The 23,425-nt window shown below is 39.7% G+C and overlaps 1 protein-coding gene across 3 annotated transcripts in view; it reads left to right on the forward strand.

Annotated features, from left to right (window-relative positions):
* The window catches only part of BRINP2 (BMP/retinoic acid inducible neural specific 2), a 165,930-nt gene that overhangs the window by 135,630 nt on the left and 6,875 nt on the right, over positions 1-23,425 (forward strand). For all 3 annotated transcript variants that reach the window (XM_043964037.1, XM_043964038.1, XM_043964039.1), the window contains 2 exons: positions 17,393-17,498; positions 22,336-22,572. In XM_043964037.1, coding sequence (XP_043819972.1) covers positions 17,393-17,498; positions 22,336-22,572 — 343 coding nt within the window. The remainder of the gene's footprint in view (positions 1-17,392; positions 17,499-22,335; positions 22,573-23,425) is intronic.

Here is a 23,425-nt window from a genome sequence, read left to right on the forward strand (position 1 = left end):
TCATAGTTGATCAAAATACACTGTTGTTGATACTGTGTACAATGTTTTCCTTGTTCTGCTCATCTCACTCAGCTCATGTAAGTCCTTCCAGGGTTCTCTGAAATCTGCCTGCTCATCATTTCTTGCAGCACAATAGTATTCCTTTACATTCATAAACCACAAACAATTTAGCCAAAACTAGGTAGAGGCCAACATCTCACAGTTTATACTGAGGTAAGGTCAAAATGGGTACATGATTTAGAAACAAAGGCTAATATTATAAACAAATTAGGGGAGCATAAAATATTTTAACTATTTAACTGTTATTATCTATGAATAAGGGAAGGATTTATGACTGAACAAGAGATATAAAGCATTATAGTATAAAATTACAGTATAAAATGGATAATTTTGATTACATTAAATTTAAAGGTTTTGTGCAAATAAAACAAAATGCAGCCTAGACTAGAAATAAAGCAGCAAACTGGAGAAGTTTTTGTTTTAAAATTCTGTGATAGAAGCCTCATTTCTTACATATATGAAGAACATAAACAAATTTATAAGAATATGAGTTGTTCTCCAGTTGATAAATGGTTAAAGGATATGAACAATCAGTCTTTGAAGGAAAAATCAAAGCTATTTGTAGTTACATAAAAGTATTCTAAATCACTATTGATTAGAGAAATGTAAATTGAAACAACTCTGAGGTCCCACCTCACACCCATTGAATTGGTTAATATGATAGAAATAGAAAATTACTAATGTTGGAGGGATGTGGAGAAATTGGAAAACTAATATACTATTGGTAGCGTTTTGAACTGATCCAGCCATTCTGGAGAACAATTTAGAACTATGCCCAAAAATCTATAAAATGCTCCATTCCCTTTGATCCAGTAGTACCACTACAATAGTACCTCATTTGCATCCCAAAGAGATCAAAGGAAAAGGAAAATGACCTATATGCACAAAAAATATTTGTAATAACTCATATGTGATAACAAAGAATTAGAAACTGAGGGGATGCCCATCGATTGGGGAATGGCTGAACAAGTAGAATATGATTGTGATGGAATACTACTGTGCTATAAGAAATGATGAGTAGGATGCCTTCAGAAAACCATGGAAAGACTTATATGAACTGATGCAAAGTGAAGAGAGTATAACCAGGATAACATTTTACACAGTAACAGCAATGTTGTAAAATGACCAATTATGAATGAGCTAGTTATTCTCAGAATTACAATGATCATAGACAGTTCTGAGAGACTTATGAAGAAAAATGCAATCTACCTCCAAATAAAGAACTGATGGATTCTGAATACAGATTGAAGCATATTTTTTTCACTTTATTTTTCTTGCTTTTTTCCACAACATGGATAATACTGGAATATTGATGATATCCTAAACAGAAATAAGGAAGTTTGGAAAAGGGATAGATTTAATTGGGGGGAGGGGGAAGGAAGGAAAGAGAGAGAGAGAGAGAGAGAGAGAGAGAGATTGTTTCCCTGTCTCAAATTATATTTCTCTTTATGCATTGTATTATGCTCCTCTATTCCCTAAATGTGGGAATTCATAAAGACTCCATTATTTCACAATTTAACACCTTTATACTTTGCTGGCCACTATGAGATAATCTATCAAAGTATTCAAGAACTATGGTTCTCCATTGATATAAGAATCAGTTGCACTGATGAAATAATAATCAACAAAAACAATGGGAAAAGCACTGACTCTAGAGTCAGAAGACCTGAGTTCAAATCCTGCTTTGATTAATTTTTCCCCACAAGGCAAAAATCATTATATGTATGTATTTGTGTACAGAGAAGAGACTATTATCCAAGCCTGGTGAGCAACTTGTCGTCCATATAGAACCCTGCATTGTTTCTGTGAATTGTCATACTACTATGAATTATGCTTCATCAAGGTCTGGGGGAAATAGAATCAGGATTTCCCCCTGTGTATGTTGCTGTTTCCCTTGGTGATCCCTTTCTGTATATTGTCACTTCTTTAGTCCTGGCAGTTCTCATTAGGTATCTTCTTCCTCCTTCCTTTTTCCCCCCTGTATTCTCCATTTTCTTTAATTCAGCTCCCAGCACTGCTGCATTGTTCTCCATAACTATTCATACCCTAGATCACTTCTTTTGTAGCTATTTGCATTTCTTCTTTTCTCCAGATGATGGCAATCCCCCCCCCTTCCAGGGAATCACCTGTATTACACTGATGTCCCAGATGAATAGGCTATATAGCTCAGAAAAACAACTCTAGGTTAGAATACCTTGATTCTTTTGATGCCTTTGTGTGCAATCATATCCCACAGTCACAGCCCTCCCCTTCTGAGGTTATTCTCTAGGGGCTGTGGGAACATTTCCTTCTTGTATACTCCAAATAAGTCTCTCCATTACACTCATGGTCATTCATGGGCAGTTCATCCTCTTTACTTTCTTTCTCCCCCATCATCCAGAAAATGTATGCCATTCATATCAGTATCTTCCACTGAGACTTAAGACTCAAAGAACTTGTGTGTGTGTGTGTGTGTGTGTGTGTGTATACACATATATATAACCTAGATCAGATTACCTGCTATCTAGGGGAGGGGGGAGAGAGGGGAGAGAGGGAGAAAAATCTGAAATTGGAAAGCTTGTATAAACAAAATTTGAGAACTATCTTTACATGTAACGGGAAAAAAATAAAATACTTTATTAATTTAAAAAAAAAAGACTCAAAGAACCAGGAGCAGCTAAGTGGCTCAGTGGATAGAGCACTGGCCCTGGATTCGGGAGGACCTGAGTTCAAATCCAACCTCAGACACTTGATACTTACTAGCTGTGTGACCTTGGGCAAGTCACTTAACCCCCATTGCCCTGCAAAAAAAAAAAAAGACTCAAAGAACCATCCTCTTCTTCTGTTTGAAAAAATTTTATCTCTTCTCCCAGTATTTAGGTTGGCTATACATGGTTATCAAGTTACTCCAAAGGATCTTAATGAAAGATGTCCCAAAGAGAAAGGTAGAACCAGCTACTCAAACTAAAATGGATGTTGTTGAAAGGACATATCTTGATTCATACTACCCATATAATCTTGGGCAAATCACTTTACCTCAGGGGTCCTCAGTTTCTGTCATCTATAAAATGAGAGGCATTGGCCAAAATGATTCCTTTTAATTTCATATCACTGATCTTGTGATCTTCTGAAACATTGGAAAGAAAATTGAACACAAAGAGGGTGGCTTAGGGTTCTGAGTCTATTTTGAGTCCAGTTTCATCTAGCCCACACCATCTCTTCAAAAGAAGGTCACCTTGGACAGCAGAGTGATCTCCCCAGCTCCCATGTCCAGGATGAAGCTAAAATACTTACAAGCTTGAATAGATTTGTTACCTAGCTTTTGCATTATAGAGTCATATAATCTACAAGCTGGGGGGACCTTGTGATGCCCTTGGATCCATCCCCTCATTTGACAGGTGAGGAATCTGAGGTCCAAAGAGATAAAATGATTTACCCACGGTTACATAGGTAGACTTTGGAGTGAAAGAATTATTCTAATTTCCCCTCCACAACTGGCATGTGGACATGTTTGACCTATAGGTTTAGCTCCAACTTCTAAATATTTCCCACCAGAAGTCTTTGAAATTTTTGTCCCTGCTCTCAAATCCCTAGCTATCAACTAGCAAAAGTTTTGGAATTTCCAACTTGACCTGGTAGTACAGTCTGATATCATGAGTGCTTCTGAATATATCACCTTACCCCAACCCCTGCCAATGTCTGCCATTTTGCTGATCCTGCTCAGTATTTATCTTCTCTTTCTTTCAATTAAAATACCTTTCCAGTGACCAACAGAGAGCTTTCCAGCTGTACTGGCCTAGAGGTATTCTTTAGAGAGGGGGTGGGTGTGTGAGGTCTGCTAACCCTACTCACTCCATAAAGGAAAGGCCAAGGGAAGATAATTTCTGCTTTTTCTCTTGCTTCTCTGAACAGGTGTGAGCTTACTTGCTCATTTTCCTTCCTCTCATTTCCTTTAGAGTACCATGTAGTACATAAAGTACTGCATAGTTTATAAAGATGGAAGGACTAGGAAGAGAGGTAGAGCAGGATCTGTTCCCTACCTGTAGAACATCTTCTGTTAAGTGATCTGCTTAGGTGGAGGATGGAGACAGGAGGAAGAGCAGGGGAAATTTAAGATCTACCTGAGCTGATGAAAGAGCAGCTGCCCTAAATGTTATGTGCAAAGCAGGATGGTGTGGGGAGAGTTGTGGTTTTCCCTCCTCTCCCCAGAGTGTCCTTAAAAATGACCTGTCTGAATCCGCTGCTGCAGAGGTAAGATTCAATTTGTGCTTGTTTTAGCACACCCACCTTCACCCAGGCAGCTCTCCCCAGCCCTAACGTTTGCAATTAGAAACCCATTTCTCTCTCTGGCTTTTGCTTTGACAGGGGCCCCCTAGGAAGGGAGAGGAAAGGGGAGTGGATGGGGGAAGGGTAGAGAAGAAAGCAGGGCGGCTGGAGTGAGGTTTTGCAGGCTTCCCGTTATTTATGGAAAATTGGACATGCTAATGAAGGCGAGATTCATCTGGGCTTTCAGAAGGCAGGAAGGCAGGACTCTCTCTGTCAACAGACCAATTAGCACACAATTATTTTCCCTTCCTGAAAGCCTATCAGAGGCTCACTTTGAGTGTGTGGGTTTGTGCTGCTACCAACACTCTCTTTGCCACTTTATCTACAGCCTCTTTCTTCCACTGCTTTTGCAGAAAACGTCCCAGACTGCATTCTTTGTCCCCTGACCACCCAGCTCTCCCCAAAAGTCAAATCTTTGATCACACACCAGGTTCAAGGTCAGCCCACTTATGTAAGCTTGAGCTTGAATAGTTACTAACAAGGGGACACTCCTCTGCCTTCTTCCTACCTCGAACAGCCTTGTTACCTTGCTTTAATGGGGCCACCACTGGACTCTCCTACAGTGATTCCCCATTCCTCTTCCCTGCCCTGTCCTGTCAGATGCCCCATGCTGTGACAAAACTTCTGATCTAGGACTTCTGAGCTGGGGTTGACGCAGCCATCTCATTTCTCCATGGAGCACAGTCTCTGATGAGATGGGAAATTGAAAGACCTGCTGGCTTTGGACCCAGTAAAGGATTAATGGGCTTCCCTCTCACCACCAGGGCCCTGGTTGAGATCCTGCCAAATATGAACTTGAATGGTAGGGGTCATGTTTGGTTTTTCTCCCCCATTCTCTAAAACCCATCTAACAATTAGAAATAAAATTCTTATCCTGCATGAAACAATGTGGACTTAAAATACCTCTGTACTTTGTTATTATTGTGATAACATATTTGCCAAATGATTTGAGACCTAAAAAGTGTTTTCTTCACAGCAATCCTATGAGGGAGGTAGTGTTAATATACTATACCTCTCTCCATTTTACGGCAAAGTAGACTTGAAACTTTCCCAAGGTCACATAGATAAAAAAGGTCAAAGCTGGGATCTAAATCCAGGTTGTCTGACTCTGAATCCAGTATGCTTCCCATTAGACCTTTAGATATAGATATTATCTAATAAATGTTTCAAGTTCTACTTAGAATCTGAAGAAAACTGGGTATAAAGTCCAGATCAGCTGGAAAGAGTACTTAGGAGGGAAGTGTAAAGAATTCTAAATGTAACCAGATTCAATAATTTTCAGCAAATATCTCAGATTTCTTCCATAGAAAAAATTTATCCTATTGAAGCCCCAAATTCCAGCCCTAATGGCTGATACCATTTGTACCTGGCACCATTCAGCCCTGGTGCTAGGTTTTTTAGGCCCTCAGATGCAGTACAACAATTGTTCTTGAACTACATGTCCCAGCAGCTATCTTAAACTCAGTATGTACAAAACAGAACTCATTCCTTATAGTCCTTCACTCTCACATTCCCTATTATTGTAGAGGGCAGTTCCTCAGGTTCATCCTGGACTCCATAGCATTTCTCATCACCCCATATCCAATATTTTATCAATTTCACCTTTGTAATAACTCTTGAATATGCTCCCTTTTTTCCCTTACATTTCTACCACTCCAGTGAAGGCCTTTATCACCTCCCACCTGCAATAGTGCAATAGTCTGTTAGTGGGTCTACCTGCCTCAAGTTTTTCCCTACTCCAATCCATCTTCCCTTCAGCCACTAAAATGATTTTCATAATGCACAAGATGAAACATGTCATAACCTCCCTGCAAAGAGAAAAAAACTACTTGTACAAAAATATTTCTAGCAGCTCTTTTTGTGGTGGCTAAGAATTAGAAATCAAAGGATTGCCCATCATTTGGTGAATGGCTAAACAACATGTGGTATATGATGATGATGGAATATTATTGTGCTATAAGAAATGAAAAGCAGGATGATTTCAGAAAGGCCTGGAAAGCCTTGTATGAACTGATGTATAGTGAAGTGAGCAGAACCAAGAGAACATTGTGCACAGAGACAGCAACATTGTTTGATGAAGAACTGTGAATGACTTAACTATTCTCAACAATAGAATGATCCAAGACAATCCCAAAGGACTATTAATGAAACATATTATCCACCTCCAAAGAAAGACACTATATTGATGGAACACAGACTGAAGCCATGCTATTTTTCACTTTCATTTTCTTTCTTTTTCTTCATTTTTTCTTATACAAAATGACTAATATGGTAATGTTTTACAGAATTGCACAAGTATAACCCATATCTGATTACTTAGTGCCTTAGGGAGGGGTATGGGGAGAGAGGGAAGGAAGGATAAAAATTGGAACCCAAAACTATAAATAGGAATGTTTATTAAATTAAAAAAGGAACATGTCACAACCACACCCTACTCAATAATCTCCAGGGGACCCTCATTTTATTCAGGATCAAATACATAATGCTTTATTTGGCATTCAAAGCCCTTCATGATGAAACCAACTCCTACTTTTCTCATCTTCTCTCCCCAACATAAACTCTTTGATATTGTGACAATGGCTTCCTGGCTGTTCCATGAACAAGACATTCTATTTTGCTGCTTCAGGTATTTTCTCTGCCGGTCTGCCATACCTGAAACACTCTTCCTCCTCTGCTTTACCTACTGATCTCCCTGGCTTCCTTTAAGTCCCAACAGGATTAAGTGACTTGCCCAAGGTCACAGAGCTAGTAAGTTTCTGAGGCCAGATTTGAACTCAGTTACTTCTGGCTCCAGGACTGGCAGTCTATCCACTGTGCCACCTAGCTGCCCGAGTTCTAATGCCTTACCTCTATTAATGGTTTCCTATTTATCCTACATGTAACTTGCTTTGTCTATATTTGTATACCATCTCCCCTATTAAATTGTAAGCTCCTTGAGGGAAGAGACTTTCTTTTTGTATCCACAGGGCCTGACACACAGTAGGCATTTAAGAAATGTTGATTCATTGATTATTCTCTTTCTTTGGATATAAAAACTGGAGGCAAGTTTGACAAAATATTTGATTTGTCCAAACATAGAAGAAAAGTAAAATAAAACTTTAACAAAGAAAAAATGAAAGAAAAAATGCCTGTTATCATGAACTATATAGTTTATTGTGGGAAAGCAACCTGTACATATAAAAGGGACTTTTATTTTAAAAGTATAGAGGAAGGAGAAGTCTACTTATTTATATACAGGCTGTTAGAAAGCCAGATCTTAAGAGCTAATTGTTTAATTTTAAGTTATATCTAAGAAATTGGCCAACACTGCAAATCAGGGCTTGATTTAATTTTTTGAATTGTCTAGACTTTAAAAATTATGGAGAAAATCTTAATAATACAGATTAGATTTAAAAGTGTGTCCTACATATACTTCCCTAACCTCAAATCCAGTAGTTAAACATTTGCCAACACATCCCTGTTCCCTCAATTTAAATACTATAAAACAACAGATCTTAAATTTTGTGGTCTCAGGACACCTTTACACTCTTAATTATTGAGGACTACTGACAAAAGAACCTTTGTTTATGGGCTTATATCCATTGATATTTAGCATGTTAGAAGTTAAAACATGTAAGTATGATTTCGAAAATAGTTTTGACTTCACAAATCCCCTTAAGGGATCTCAGGCAGAACCACTGAAGAGGGAAATTTCAAGGAACAAGGAGTAATTACACTAAGAAGATCACAGGAGACAAAGTCTAGGAAAGAAATTAATGGGAATATCCATGGCCTCAAATATCTAAACACAAATGCCCAAACTTTAGGCAAAAAGCAAAAGAAATTAGAGGTCTTAATACAGAAGCAAATTTAACTTCATAGGCATCACTCAGAATTGGTGGAATGACTGACAATTGGACCATGGCCCTGGGTGGTTGTGCCTAATTCAAGAGAAATAGAATAGGTAAAGGATATGGTATATAAAATATGGTATATAAAAGTTATATTCTTGTAAAGAATATATTCTTCGTCATATTCTTGAAATTAAGAAACAAGAAGAAGACATATGACAAAATATTTGAGAAAATGTCAGTGGGAGAAGAGACAAAAGCAATTTTGCAACTTAGAAAATAATACTGATCACTTAGATAGAAATAGGAAAAAGATGAGAAGTTTGAGAAACATCACAAGGCTAGTACCAGGGGCAAGATGGAGTAGTGATGAAAGCCTTCAATTATCCAGACACTTACTGGAGATCTCTTTCTGCCAGAAGCTAACAGCTTATGATTTCTCGACATGCCTTAATGATAATTCCATCCTTCAAAAGGTGGGAAAACCAAAAAGGGCCTATTCTGTTCTGGATATGATTCTCACTAACAGGAAGGTACTGGTTCCTGGTGTGAGAATGATAGGAATTCTGGGAGGAAGTAATCACTTTCTTCTAGAGTTTGTGATAGCTTAGAGGAAATCTTAGCACATCTGAAGTGTACCTTAGATGGTGGAAAAGCATATTCAAAGTCTTCAGAGAGAAGATAGGTAGGGTTCTGTGAACTGAAATACTACATAGGGAATCAGGCCAGGAGAGATGGGAGGTACTTAAGAATTCTGGAAACAAAGGAAAACAATTCCAACGAATTCATACTACCCAGGATTCTCTGACATTGTCCGTTTTGTCATTTCTGATGGTTCACGGATATTTCATTATATCAATATACCACAATCTGTTTAGCGATCATCTAGTTTTCTTAGAGGAAAAATAAATAATCCTCTTGGATTCTAGTTCTTTCCAAATCCCTCAACCTTCTTCAGTATCAGGAAGATTGTGATCTTTGTGACTATGCCCTCAGCACTGTTACCCTCCAATTAACCTACACATCTACCCCTATCCTGGCTCCTTTCACTGATAGCTTTGTTATGTTTTTGTGTCAAACCACTATATGTATATGTGTGTGTGTGTGTGTTCAATTCTGCTCTATCTCCTTTTTCTAGAGGCAGTTGCACATGATGCACTGGACAGAGCACTGGGCCTGAAGTCAAGAAGAGCTGAGATCAAATCTGGCCTCAGACATTTACTAGTTATGTGATCCTAGATAAGTCACTTAACCTCTGTCTGCCTCAATTTACTCAACTATTAAATGGGGATATTAATAGGTCCTACTTCCCAGGGTTGTTGTGAGAATCAAATGAAATAATAACTGTAAAGACTTTAGTACAATGCTTGTCATATAGCAGATGCTTAATAAATGTTTGTTTCCTTCCTCAGTCTGTTTCATATCAGGTTCATCTATTACACAGTGCCCACAGTCCTTCTCTAATGTTTATGTAATCTTCACATGCACCCCAGTTATGGGAAATACATATATTTATTTGTCTCCTTTCTATATTAATGTATTCTTCCTTTTACCTTTCCTTCTCTTTGTGCGCATAAAATAATCAAAAGAGAACAACCCCTATCCTGCTTCTCTCCAAAATGCCAGGCTTTTTCTTTATTTCCATCAATGCCCTTTGAAACCATAAAAGTTCTGAAAGGACACGTGTTTGTTCTCCTTCGATTAGAAGATTAAAATGCGTCTTGAGTTGAATCTCCGAGAAAACTAGTCAGTTTGGATTTCTGAAGTATTTTGTATGTGCCAGGTTCTGTGCTAAGTCCTGGGAAAACATAGAAAGGTAACAGCTAGTCCCTACTCTCAAGGAGCTTGGTCTAAGAGAATAAAGGACATGCAAATACCTAAGCATAGCCATGGTATACTTGGGATGAAATGGAGATCATCAACAGAAGTAAGGCACTAGTATTAAGAGGGATTGGGTGGTGCAGTGGATAGAGCACTGGCCCTGGAGTCAGGAGGACCTGAGTTCAGATCTGGCCTCAGACACTTAACACTTTCTAGCTGTGTGACCCTGGGCAAGTCACTTACCCCCAATTGCCTCACAAGAAAAAAAAAAAAGAAAAGAAAAGAAAGAGGGGTTGGGGAAGGCTTCTTGCAGAATGTGAGACTTTTGTTGAGACATGAATGAAATCAGGGAACTAGAGGGTGAAGATGAGGAGGAAGAGAGTTTCTGGCATGAGAGATAGCCAGTGAAAATGTTTGGAGTTGGGAGATGGCATGTCATGTGTGAGACAGAGCAAGGAGGCAGCAAGTGTCAGCGGATCAGAGAGTACCTCAGACCTGGCATTGCGGTAAAGTGTAAGAGGACTAGAAAGGTAGGGAGGAAGTGCCATGTTATTAAAAACTTCAAAAGCCAGAAGATTTTAGATTTGATCTTGGAGGTAATAGGGAACCGCTAGAGTTGGTAAAATTTGGGTGTGGTGGTGTGACACGGTCAGATTTGCACTTTAGGAAGATAAATTTGGCAGCCAGGTACTAGACTGGACTGAAATGGAGAAAAAGCTTGACACAGGGAGAACCAGTAGCCGACTGATGCAGTAGTTCATGTGTGAGGTGATGAGAGCCTGCACCAGGATGGGGTCAGCAGCAGATGATAGAAGGGAGAGTTTATGTGAGATGTTACAAAGGTATTAATGAAAGGACTTTCCACTGATTGAATGAGGGAATAAGAGTGAGGAGTTAAGAATGACTCAATCAAATCAGGGATTCCAAAAGGGACAAGAGAGGAGAGAAGTCCATTCTTGGTATGGAAAATAGTCAGTGTTATAGTATGTATACTGGAAACAGGGTGTCATGTGTGTAGAATACTGAACATTATGGCAGGATTACAAAATGGGGGGAGGCAGTACAATATAAGGGTAAGATGGAGTCAGACCATGAATTGCTTGAAATGTCACTCATGGGAATTTAAACTGATCCCAGAAGCAACATGTGTTAGAATTACTGGTATTATTTGAGGGGACGGTTGGGGGGAGGAAAATAGAGGGACATGATCAGACTTTCACTTTGGCAGATCTAAGGAGAATGAGTTGGAGGGATGGAAATTTGAGGCAGGGGGACCAAATGGGAGATTATTGCCATAGGTAAGAGGTGAAAAGAGCCTGAATCAGTGTGGTTGCTGTGTGAATACACATGAGGGGATGTTTGCTGGATAAATTGTTGGGACACAGTTGACAAGATTTTACAACTGCTTAGATATGTAGGGGAAAATAGGGAATAAGGATAACATCAAGTTTATGGATCTGGATGAATAAAAAATGGTAGTGTTCTAGATAATAACAGTGAAGTTTGGAATAGGGGAATATTTGTAGAAAGGCAATGAGTTCTGTTTGGACATGTTGAGTTTGAGCTATCTCTGAGACATCTAGTTTGAAATGTTTAATAGGCAGTTGGTGATGTGGGAAAGAAACTTAGGAGAAAGACTAAGGCCAGATTTCAGAGGCATCTGCATAGTTGTAATAATTGAACCCATGAGAGTTGATAAGGTCATCAATTTAGAAAATGTGGAGAGAAAGGAGAAGAGGGCGCAAGACAGAGCCTTTGGGTATACCACAATTAGTGGGCATGACACGGATGATTAATCAACAGAGGAGAAAAGGCAGTTCCACTTGAAGGAGGGGACCTGGAAGAAAGCTGGTGCCCTGAGAAGCCAGAGAGGACAAGAGTGTCTATCCAGGAGAACAGTGTAGTGGGCAATATCAAATGTAGCACAGAATTTGAAGAGGAGGACTGAGAACAGACCATTAAAGTTGGTGACTGGGAAATTGTTGGTAATGTTAGAGACAAACTTTTCAGCTGAGTGAGGTCAGAAGACACATGGAAGGGGGTTAAGAAGAAAATCTGAAAACAAAAAGGAAATGGAGGTATTGGATGTAGAAAGGCTTTTAAAAAGTACTCGGATGGTGGGGTGGGGCAGCCAGGTGGTACAGTGGATAAAGCACCAGCCCTGGATTCAGGAGGACCTGAGTTCAAATCCGACCTTTATACATGACACTTACTAGCTGTGTGACCCTGGACAAGTCACTTTATCTTCATTTCCCTGCCCCCCCCCCAAAAAAAGGAAAGGAAAAAAAGTATTGAGACCAGTGGTTAGTTCAGGGGACTAAAGACTCAGATTGTTGAAATCTGTTTCTCATCACCTGAATACAAAGCAGCCAGAAGCTTCAGCTATCTATGATGCTTAGCTGATGGATTACAAGAGGTATCTTAGGCAAGGGACCTTTGCTCAGCTGAATGAATTCAAGGTGTCCCCAATGCCTATCCTTGCTGAATATCCTCATTTTATAACTATATAAATCTCTCTTTGTTAAATGTTGAATGACCTACAAGTATTGCATTTTGTTCCATTATTGAAACTAAATTATTGGAGGACTCATCTGAATCATTTTCAACCTAAAATATGGAGAATGATGTCAAGAGGTAGTGAGAAGAGGAGGATGGGTTATCAGTTTCAGGGAAGAGAAGTGGAAATTCTGTATATATAGACTTGATTCTTTTTGGATGGAGGAGTATAAAGTGAGGTCCTCAGCCCAGAGGGTGGGGGAGGGAGTGCTTTTTAAGGATTAAGGAATGAAGAGAAGAATGAAGAGTCATTTCAGAGAGTGAGATAGACAACCAATTAAAGAGGAGTAGTAGAATTGCTCTGCTTTAGTAAAATCCTATGTGGAAAAAAAAAGGTTAAAAACCTATGTGAAATCAAAGAATGTAAATTCATTGTCGGTTTAGTCAACATGGTTGCAAGACTTTTCGAACTCAATTAAACAGCATGTGAATAGGAGAAAAGGAAGCAGATGGTATGAGTAATTCAGGGTAGGGGGTTATTGAAGCAGGAAACATGTTTTGAGAGAGAGACAGAGAGAAAAGAAGAACAAGAAGAACAAGAACAAGAACAAGAAGAAAGAGAGGGAGGGAGGGATTTGTGAGAAGAGTGAAAAATTGGACTGTTTCACTACTAAGGAGTGGAGATTGGAAAAGGAAGAGTACGAAGCCAGAATTCTGAATGAGTGTCCAGAAGAATACTAAGTAGTAGAGAGATTTAATGTTATAATAAAGAAGACTAGGTTTAAGAGGGATGAGGACTAATAAGATATAGAATGATAAGAGATCACAATTAGATAGAAGAACTTCTGACTTCTAACTTATAGCAATGGAGGATGTGAGTGATGTGAGTGATGAAATCAAAAGGATGCAGTGGTTTGCTGGTAAATATTTAACAACTAGCTTTCCAGGAAAAAAAAAAAGAACTTTGATACACTTTTAAGTTTAATTTGCATTATTACTATTTTATATAACTTTTTAAAGTCTAGACTTCAACAAAAAATAAATCAAGCCCTGATTTGTGGAGCTTGCCAATGTCCAAGGTTTGAATATTCATGTAGAAAATGTAACAGTTGACTCTAAAAGGGCACCAGCACATCCCTGGGTACTGCAGAGAAATAGTAGAGGACTAGGTCATGAGAGGTGAATAGATTGAGGAACTGGAAAATTTAGGTTTTGAAGAAATATCAATCTATAGCTTGAAGTCCTCTAGTAGTGGGGTAGGAGTTAGGGTAGAAAGAAAAACTGTGAGTCAATTCTCTAGCCCATCACTGCTCATGGTAAGGCTGTCTTGTCTGACTCTAAGAGGTAAAAACATTTGTAAATCCACTGGATAAACTTCTTGGTGCCTCATTTCTCATCCACTAAGTGGGGATAACCATCAATTGGGGAATATCTAAACAAAGTAGAGTACATGAATGTTATGGGATATTACTGTGCTGTAGCAAATAATTAACATGATGACTACAGAGAAGCATGGAAAGAATTAAATGAGCTGATGCAATATGAAGAAAGCCAATCTAGGAAAAAGTTTTACACATGACAACAACAAAGTAAAGGGAAAAAGGTACCAAAAAAACTGAAATATGGTTGCAAAAATTGCAGAGAAAAGATGCCTTTTGTCACTCTTTTTCAGAGATGGGGGTCCACATGTATGAATGTGAACTTTTTCTTATGTGTTGATGAGTTTTATTGATTTTTTTCCTTCCCTTCTTTGTTTCTTTTTTGTAAAATTCTTTGCTATAAAGGGTGGCTATCTTAGCAAAAAGAGAAGAAAAAGAAATTGATGGAATTAGAATAGGCAAGGAAGAAAAAAATATCATTATTTGCTGCTCTTTTTGTGGTAGCAAAGAATTGGAAATTGAGGGGATGCTCATCAATTGGGCATACAAGTTGTAGTATATGAATGTAATGGGATACAATTGTGCAGTAAGAAATGGTAAGTAGATGGATTTCAGAAAAACCTGGAAAGACTCACATGAATTGATGCTGAGTGAAATGAGCAGAAACAAGAGAATATTGTACATAGTATCAACAACATTGTGTGATTATCAACTGTGATAGATTTAACTCTTCTCAACAATACAGTGATCCAAGACAATGCCAAAAGACTTATGGTGTGAAATGTTCTCCACGTTCAGAAAAAGAACTATGGAGTTTGAATGCATATTAAAGCATACTATTTTCACTTCTGTTGTTTTTTCTTTATTGTTCGTGTTTTTTTTCTTGTATTTTTTTCTTTTTGTTCTGATTCTTCTCTTACAATATGACTAATGTGGAAATATAGTTAACATGATTATAATGTATAACCTATATCAAAATATCAAATTGTCTCAGGAGGGGGAAGGGAAGGGAGGGTGGGAGAAAAATTTGGAACTCAAAAAATATCTTTACATGTAATTGGGAAAAAATTTTAAAATATAATAAAATTTTTTAAATATAAAGGGTTCCTGTCTTAGAGGGAAAGAGAAGAAGCATGGCAAGGGAGGGAAGGGAGGGCGAAAAATCTGAAACTAGAAATCTTATAAAAACAAATGTTAAAAACTATTTCTAGTAGGGCAGCTAGGTGGCACAGTGGATAAATCACTGGCCTTGAATTCAGGAGTACCTGAGTTCATATCTGGCCTCAGACACTTAACACTTACTAGCTGTGTGACCTTGGGCAAGTCACTTAACCCTCTTTGCCCCTCAAAAAAACAAAATCAAAAACCTATTTCTACATGTAACTAGAAAATAATAAAATACTTCTATGATAATTTAAAAAAGAAAGAGAAGAGACATGCAGAGGAAATCTAGCTGAAGTGAAAACAAAAGATAATAAAATTTATGAAAAAATGGGGATAATAATCCTTACCTCCCATTTCACAGAGGATCAATAATCTGCCCTCAGTATTTGATTCACACTGATCTCTCCATCAGCCATTCTACAGCAAACTCATTTCTACCTTAATGTCTTGTTTGTTTCATTCCTGAAATGTCTTTTCCTCTCCTTTCTTCCTGTCCTATCCATCCCATCTCTCCTTCAAGACCCGACCTAAAAATGATCCTTCCAGAAAACATTCCTCCAGTTATCCTGTACCCCAGTGTTCCCTCCATAGCCAATACCACAGAATTTAATTAAATATTGCATGTATTTTGATAGTCTTTACCCCCATCCCCTTCAAATAGAAAAGTAGATTGTCACCTCTTCAAGAGCATGGAATGTGCCTTATATCTCTTTTGTTCCCTTCCCCTCCCCCTCAAACAAACAAAAACTCCAACAAAGTGCCATATGATAGTTGCCACATCAAAACATGTTAATTGAGTGAATGTTGGCAGGGAAGTTTAAAATCCTGAGCAGTACCCTCTGAGCCCCCATCATTCTTAGTGTATAATGGCTTCAGTTCAGTTAAAGCTACGTATTATTCAACTTGTACTTTAAACATCATGGGAAAACTGATGGGCCAGCTTTGTAATATTTTAAAGAGGTTCCATAGTGCTCTAGAATAGTACGTGGCTCTAAGAGTTTATGTATATTTAATGCACTTATTAAAATATGCAGTAAAGCCCATGGCTGCTTTTCTCTGTGGACTTCTCAGGGCTGAGGTGGGACTTAAATGTTTAATACTAATAATACTCCTCATAATTCATATTCCTCTAGTGTTTTGCTTCCTGAGGGATCCCCAAAGTCTGTCAATTCCACATGAATTGACTGTAGCATGACTTATCTGCCAGCATCCTACAGTGTAGATCTGACCTGCCCTTGCATATCCTGAGGCTTTTTAATCTTTCTACGGGGAGGAGGACAGAGGCAGAGTTAGCGGTGGCATCAAAGATTGCCCACAGTTCTTCTGCTTACAGATTTCACTCACTCTTGTCAGCTGGCTCCTGCTCTAATTGTTCTTTTTTTTTTTTTTTTCACTCAGCCCCTATCAGCTCTTCTTCAAAGAGCCTCAGGTTCCCTTTTGACTCTCACATGGAATTCAGAAATCATGGAGCTCTGAAGTATAACTCTTCTTAGTCAATTGTAGACTATATCCTGCTTCTATCTTAAAATAGGGAGAAAGGAAAATTGACCATAGACCCTGTGAGGAAAGCATGTGAAATTACATTGCCCTGGGTAACCCTTTTCCCTGGAATGTACTTCCTCCTTACTTCTTCACTGCCACCTCTTACCATCCCTGGCTTCCTTCATGACTTAACTTCAAAACAGCTTTCAGTAGGAGGGTTTTGCCTCCATGAAGCGAGGTAGCAGAGTAGATGGAACAGATCTAAGGAGTAGAAACAATAAAGACCTGAGTTTGAATCCTGCCTCAGATACTTACTGGCTTTGTAACCTTAGACTGGTCATTCAGGATTTCCTCATATGTAAATAAGGGATAATAATAGCACCTACTTGAGAATCAAATGAGATAAAAAAAATCTAAAGCACTTTAAAAACCTTTAAGGATTATGTAAATGTTACTACTACTACAATTACTACTGCTGCTGCTGCTGCTGCTACTACTACTACTGGTATTAGTATTACTATCATAGTTTCTGTTGTTACTTCCTTATGCCTTCTGCTAGTGCCTTCTTTCTGTGATTATTTATATCTACTCTAAATATATGGTGTATTTTATTTTTTTTCTTTACATGTTATCTCCCCCATTAGACTACAGGGATTCTTTTTACCTTCCTTGGTACCCCCATGCTGTCTGGCACATAGTAAATACTTAATAAATACTCATTCACTTGACTGACAACTTCCTTGGGGGTAGTTAGGGATAGGTTACCAAAGTACAATTGGATGCCTTCATTTGGTGAGTCCTAAAGGAAAATGATGCCCATTGACTGAAAACTTCCTTCTCTGCTTACTTCTCTAGGTCACAGAGACACGGACAGGCCCCCTGGGCTGCAGTAACTATGATAACCTGGATTCTGTCAGCTCAGTCCTGGTGCAGAGTCCTGAAAACAAGGTGCAGTTATTAGGTAAGAAGTTTTTTTCCCCACCTTGCACACCCACAGCAGTGTCCTTAACCTGCTGCTCAAGCAAGAAACGGGGAAAATAAAACAGACCAAAAGCAAACTAACAAACAGAAAATGCACTCATTTCATTCTACTAAGACAGGACACTTTCTCTGGACACTGGATTGGCAAAACTGAGGTTTAGAGCTAGAAGAACCCTCAGAAACCATGGAGGCCAGCCTTCTCATTTCATAGATAAGGAAACTGATACAACTAGTAAATATCTGAGGCTGAATTCATGTCATCCTTTTCCTCCTTGATGAATAATTTTGAGATGGCTTTACCCACCTCCCAAGTCCCTGGATCTGTTCAAATCTACTCCAATTTAGAGTTCTTCCACAGTTACCTTTCTTGCTCCCAAGTTGGTCATTAGCAAAGGGGACCATGATACCAGTCTTTTATACTAGGTACACAAGGTTTTAGTGAAACAAGAAAACTTAAAGATGCCAGGATTGTAGATGTAGAGATGAAAGATATATTGGAGGCCATCTAATTCAAATCCCTCATTTCATAGGTGAAGAGTTCAGAGAGAAGTAAAGAGATATGGTCTAGACCACACAGATAAGAAGTGACAGATCTAGGATAATAAAGCGGGGAGGGGAGAGGAAGGGAAGAAAAGGGAGGGGGAAGAGGAGAGAGAAAGGGGAAGGGAAGAGAAGTAGGGAGGAGAAGGAGGAGAGGAAAGGAATAGGGGAAGAGAAAGGAGAAGGGGGATGGAAGGGCAAGAGGGAGGAGAAGGGGAATGAACTGAGGAGAGGGAAAGGGGGGGAAAGACGAAGAAGACAGGGAATGGGAGTTGGGGAAAGAGAGGGGACAAGGGAAAGGAGGGAGCCTTAATTGGAGGCTGATAAGCAAAGGGGGGAGGGGAATTAGAAGAAACTTGCATTAGGTCTTGAGACAAGAAGATAAGGGGAGTTACCCAGTTCTTGTACTCCATTTCCCTCTGACATCCTTTGGGCCAAGGGTATGCAAATTGATATAGACAGAGCAGTTTGGCAGGGGGAAAAGTTCATTTTTCTTGAGGCTTAACTGAATTGGACTCTGTTTAAGATATTATTGTCTCTGCATTATAAAATCAATAACCCTCACCCAGGATCTATTATTACAAATGCCAACCAATCTGAGCCAGAAGCAACCTAACACTGCCTCAGGAGTCAGAAGTTTTTTTAAAGAAATAAAGAATGCTTGTTCTCCAGTGCTAACTAATGCAATTATCATCCATCCTTGCTCAGGTCCCTGGATGGGCTAGTTTGTGTGTCTGGGAATTAGTGACGGGTGAAGTTCAAAATGTCTAGCGGTTGGTTTGGAATAGTTTATGCCATTTAATTTTATAGCCCATCACTCACGCAGCTGTTGCTTAGGGCAACTCTCTTACAGCTGTGGAGAATGTTCCCATCAGGAGGAGGAGAAAACAGGAAGGTGGGGAGGGATTAGGAGATGATAGGGAACCAGTCAATGTATATGAGGTGGGGCTCTTCGGGGGTGAGCTGGTGGCAGACAGACTAGAAGGGGAGAGATGAGAGCAGCATGAGAATATGACATGGGTGTCTAAGTACAAAAATGTGTTAACTCCAGCTTTCAGGATGCTTTATGCTGTAAGCCAAGCCTGTGGGACCTATCTGCCCCTGTTCCCTCTGTTTATGTATGCCATAGACATGGGGCATTCTGGGAAATTAAGAACCTCTCATTAATTGAGCCAGAGGAATCCATGCTTTGCTGGGGGGAAATGGAAGATGGGAAGGAAGGAAGGAGAAAGGAAAGAAGGAAGGAATCATTCATTAAGTGCTTACTATGTATCAGGCACTACTAAAAATTTAAAAACATTACCTCATTAATTCCCAATTTACAGTTGAGGAAACTGAGGCATAGAGAGGTTAAATGACCAGGCCAGAGTCACACAGTATCTGAGTGTAGGTTTGAATTCAAATCTTCCAGCCTCCATGATAGGACCAACCCCTGTGCTACTTACCTGCCTTCTCTGCCTCCAGATAGAACACTTGACTTGGAGTCAGGAAGACCAGAGTTCAACTCTTACCTTCAACACTCACTAGCTGTGTAACCTAGGCAAGTCTCTCAATCTCATTGGCTCTTGGTTTCCTCAGCTATGAAATGAGGGGGTTGGATTCTGGACACCCTTTTCCAGTTCCAAAGCTGTAGTCCCATGATCCTCCTTCCTTTTGTACCACAGGAAGCTTCCCAGTGCCTACGTCACAAAGACAATGGGTTTTCTGGGGTGATTGATTGATCCTTTGCAGGTCAGCCTTGGGAAAAACCCATGTATCAGAAGCCTAGGCCTCCCCCCCACTTCAGATTATCCACAGTCAAGCTTTTAGCTGTTTTGAAGGTAGGTGGAAGCTAAATGAGGGAGGTTCTTCTTCTTTGCAGTCAGCTCAGGTATGTCTCCAGCTCACAGTGCCTTCCTTAGATCTGAAGCCCAGAAATGTTCAATGGTTTGCTTCCTGTTAACACTGAGCTGGAAACATAGAGCTGGGGGCCCCTCCCACCCAAGTCTAATGAAAGACTGCCAGCATCCTACTTAGCCTTCTCTATATCAGGGGAATCCTAAGGTGCCTATATTAGGAGAATTGTGGGCTCGTAGATTAAGAACCGAATGTGACCTCAGAGTTCATACCATCCAGCCCCTTCATTTTAAAGCCAAGGAAACTGAGGCCCAGGTGGGCTAGGGGGATTCAGTTATGATTAAATAAATAGTGTCAAAGGCAGGATTTCAATTAAAGTTTTTACTCCAGAGGATGATGTTGGGGTAATCCATTTGTCCCCATTGGGGAATCTGTCAAAGATTTCCATTCATACTGTTCAAAATAACACAGCTTCCATTGTCTACTTGATTAGGGTGGAAACTCGGGAGAAGAAGGTGCCAAATGAAAACTAGGCTTTTTGTTGCCAAGTCCAGTTAAATAGGCAAAAGCTAAGGACAAGTTCAAAAATAGGGGCCCAGAAAGCACTGTCCAACCACAATTCCTTTCCTGTAGTTTTTAAATTTCTCTTTTATCTAAAGACCTCTTTCTATTTCCATATTCGAAATGCTGATGGAAAACTAGAAATCTTATTCTTTTTCCATGAATTCCTGACTGTTTGACATCTCTGTACTTGAGTTTGGGTGAGTCCTAGTTCCCTCTGCGAAATGCGAGGGAATTGACTAAGCTTCAGGGGCTATGATGTTCTCTACTGAATTGCCAGATGATCCCCCCCATCTGTCATGGGGATACAGGTACCCCCTCATTCTCAACTAGCTCAATGAGATGGATCCATTGGGTTTACTGTCCGTTTATGGTGGCTGGGCTTGTTGGCATAATGGATGGAAAACAACATTGGAGATCCCAGCAGGGAGCTTAGAATCATAAAATAGTGTATGTGGGAGGGACCTTGGGAAACTTTTAGAAAATGGATTCATCTTTTTGTCATATTGATTCCTTTGGCAGTTTTGTGAAGCCTACGGACCCCATCTCAGAATAATATTTTAAATGCATGAAATAAAATACAGAGGATTATAAAGGAATCCAGTTAAAATACAGCTAACAAAATATTATTTGGGAAAAACAAAATAACATTCATGGACTTCAGGTTAACTCTTCTTGTAAGGGAAAGGGAAAGGAATAAGCATTTTTTATAGTAACTTAACATGTGCCAGGTAATATACCAAGAAAGCACTTTACAAATACTATCTCATTTGACCCTCACAACAATGCAAGGAGGTATGTGCCATTATTATTCTCATTTTATATCTGGGGGAAATGAGACAGGGTCACACAACTAGTAAGTGTCTGAAGCCAAATTTGAACTCGGGTCTTTCTAGCTCTGGGCCCAGAACAAGGATAGAGCACTGTATGTAGAGGCAGGAAGCCTTGGGTTCTAATCTCATCTGCCATATCTATTTACTGTGTGGCTCAAGTCAAGTCACTTAGCCTTTTAAGCCTCAATTTCCTCATCGCTAAAAGGAGAAAATTGGACTAAGTGGCCTGCCAGACCCCTTCTGCTTCTGCAACCATGATCTTCATTTCAATGATGAAAGGAGACTCAGGTTAAAAGTCTCCCTTAAAGTCACAAAGCTAGTTAGTGACAGAGATAGTAACAAAAATTACATATAGCACTTTAATGTTAACAGCAGGCATTTACATACACATATACATACACATACACACATACTATATATACATACATATATACTGCACACACATATATTACATGTATCTATATGTACTCTGCATATACATTGCATATATTATATGTACACATTCATATATATGCTATATCTACATGCACATACATACATTATACACATTACATACTCACACAATGTATACATGTATGTATGCAAAATATATACACATGCATGCATTCATGCATAGAGAGAAATGTATACACTCAGGTCTCTTGCCACTTACAAGCATCCTGGCTTTAAGCAAATCACTTTATCCTCCCAGGCCACAGATTCCTACTCTATGAAAGCTGGGGTTTGGTTAAAGCAGAGGTTCTTAAACTGGGATCCTAGCACTTTGTTGTTGTTGTTTTTAATTTCCATAACTATTTAGTATAACTATTTTCCTTTATAATCTTATATATTTTATTTTATGCATTTGAAAACATGGTTCTGAGAAGGGATCCACAGCTCCAGATGACACAAGGGGTCTATGACACACACAAAGAGGTGAAGAACCCCTGGGCTGGATAATCTTTAAGGTTCTTTTCAATGCTACCATTCTGACTTGAAGGGAACTCTTTCTCATGGGGCCAGGGCTTTGAATAGCTGGTCCCTCTCCCCTGATGTCTTTTGCCTCAGGCCTTCAGGTGCTGCTGCCTGAGTACCTAAGAGAAAGATTTGTGGCAGCTGCTCTCAGCTATATCACCTGCAGCTCTGAAGGGGAGCTCATCTGCCGGGAGAATGACTGCTGGTGTGAGTGTGGACCTGGCTTCCCAGAGTGCAACTGCCCGGAACCAGACATCCAGGCCATGGAAGACAGCCTGCTCCAGATTCAGGACACCTGGGCTACTCACAATAGGCAGTTTGAGGAGTCAGGTGAGACATGTGACAGACACCCCCCCCCAAATTTGCCTGGCCACAGCAGGGTGGTTCTCAGGACCAGCTGGGAAGAGAGCCTTGAGGTCACCACTCACTTTGCTTTCCTTCCTCTCATCCCTTCTCTGGTTCTGGGCTCAGCCAGATGAAAGAAGGAAATTGGAAAGGGTTAGTCCAGCTTGTCCCTATTCATTGACTCCAGCACTCTGATTCCCCAAGAAGCTATAGACCCGGAGCCCCTTTAGAGAGGATGGGGTTCAGGGCGTGGGTAAAGTCAAAACCATCGGAATGTGAAGTTACTGAATGTCAGGACTGCTGCTAGCAGAAATACCTTCCAATGGGAGAGATCCTGGGGTCCTCAAGAGGACATCTTTGTCAATGCTCCCTATCCTTAGATCTAGCAAAGGTCTGCCAGTAATAGTCAGGGCCTATGTCTTCCCCCAGGATTCTTTTCCCAAGGTCATATTGCCTTTCTCATGCCATTTACCCTGGATTCTTGTTCTACCAGTAGCCATGATTATGCCCCTGTTTGTGTTTGGTACACTTCCAATACCCTTCCCCTCTTCTATCGAAGCAGTTTCAGTTATCCCTTTGTCCTAAGAGTGTCTTAGAGAAGATTTCTCATGGGGAGTATCACAGGAATGATAAAGACCACATCCCAGGGCCTTAACTACAGTTGGGACCACTGACCCCTTGGGTAGTTCTGTCAGAAGTAGAGGCTAAGAGCTTCCCAGGGGCCCCCAATGAAGATAGAAAAGAAATATAACAGAGGCCATTTAGACCTACCTTCTGCATATGTAGGATTACATTATTTTCAAGAAGTATCCACTCTAATTCATTCATTTTACAAATG

Source organism: Dromiciops gliroides, chromosome 4 (assembly GCF_019393635.1).
Source record: "Dromiciops gliroides isolate mDroGli1 chromosome 4, mDroGli1.pri, whole genome shotgun sequence".
Taxonomy (NCBI): domain Eukaryota; kingdom Metazoa; phylum Chordata; class Mammalia; order Microbiotheria; family Microbiotheriidae; genus Dromiciops; species Dromiciops gliroides.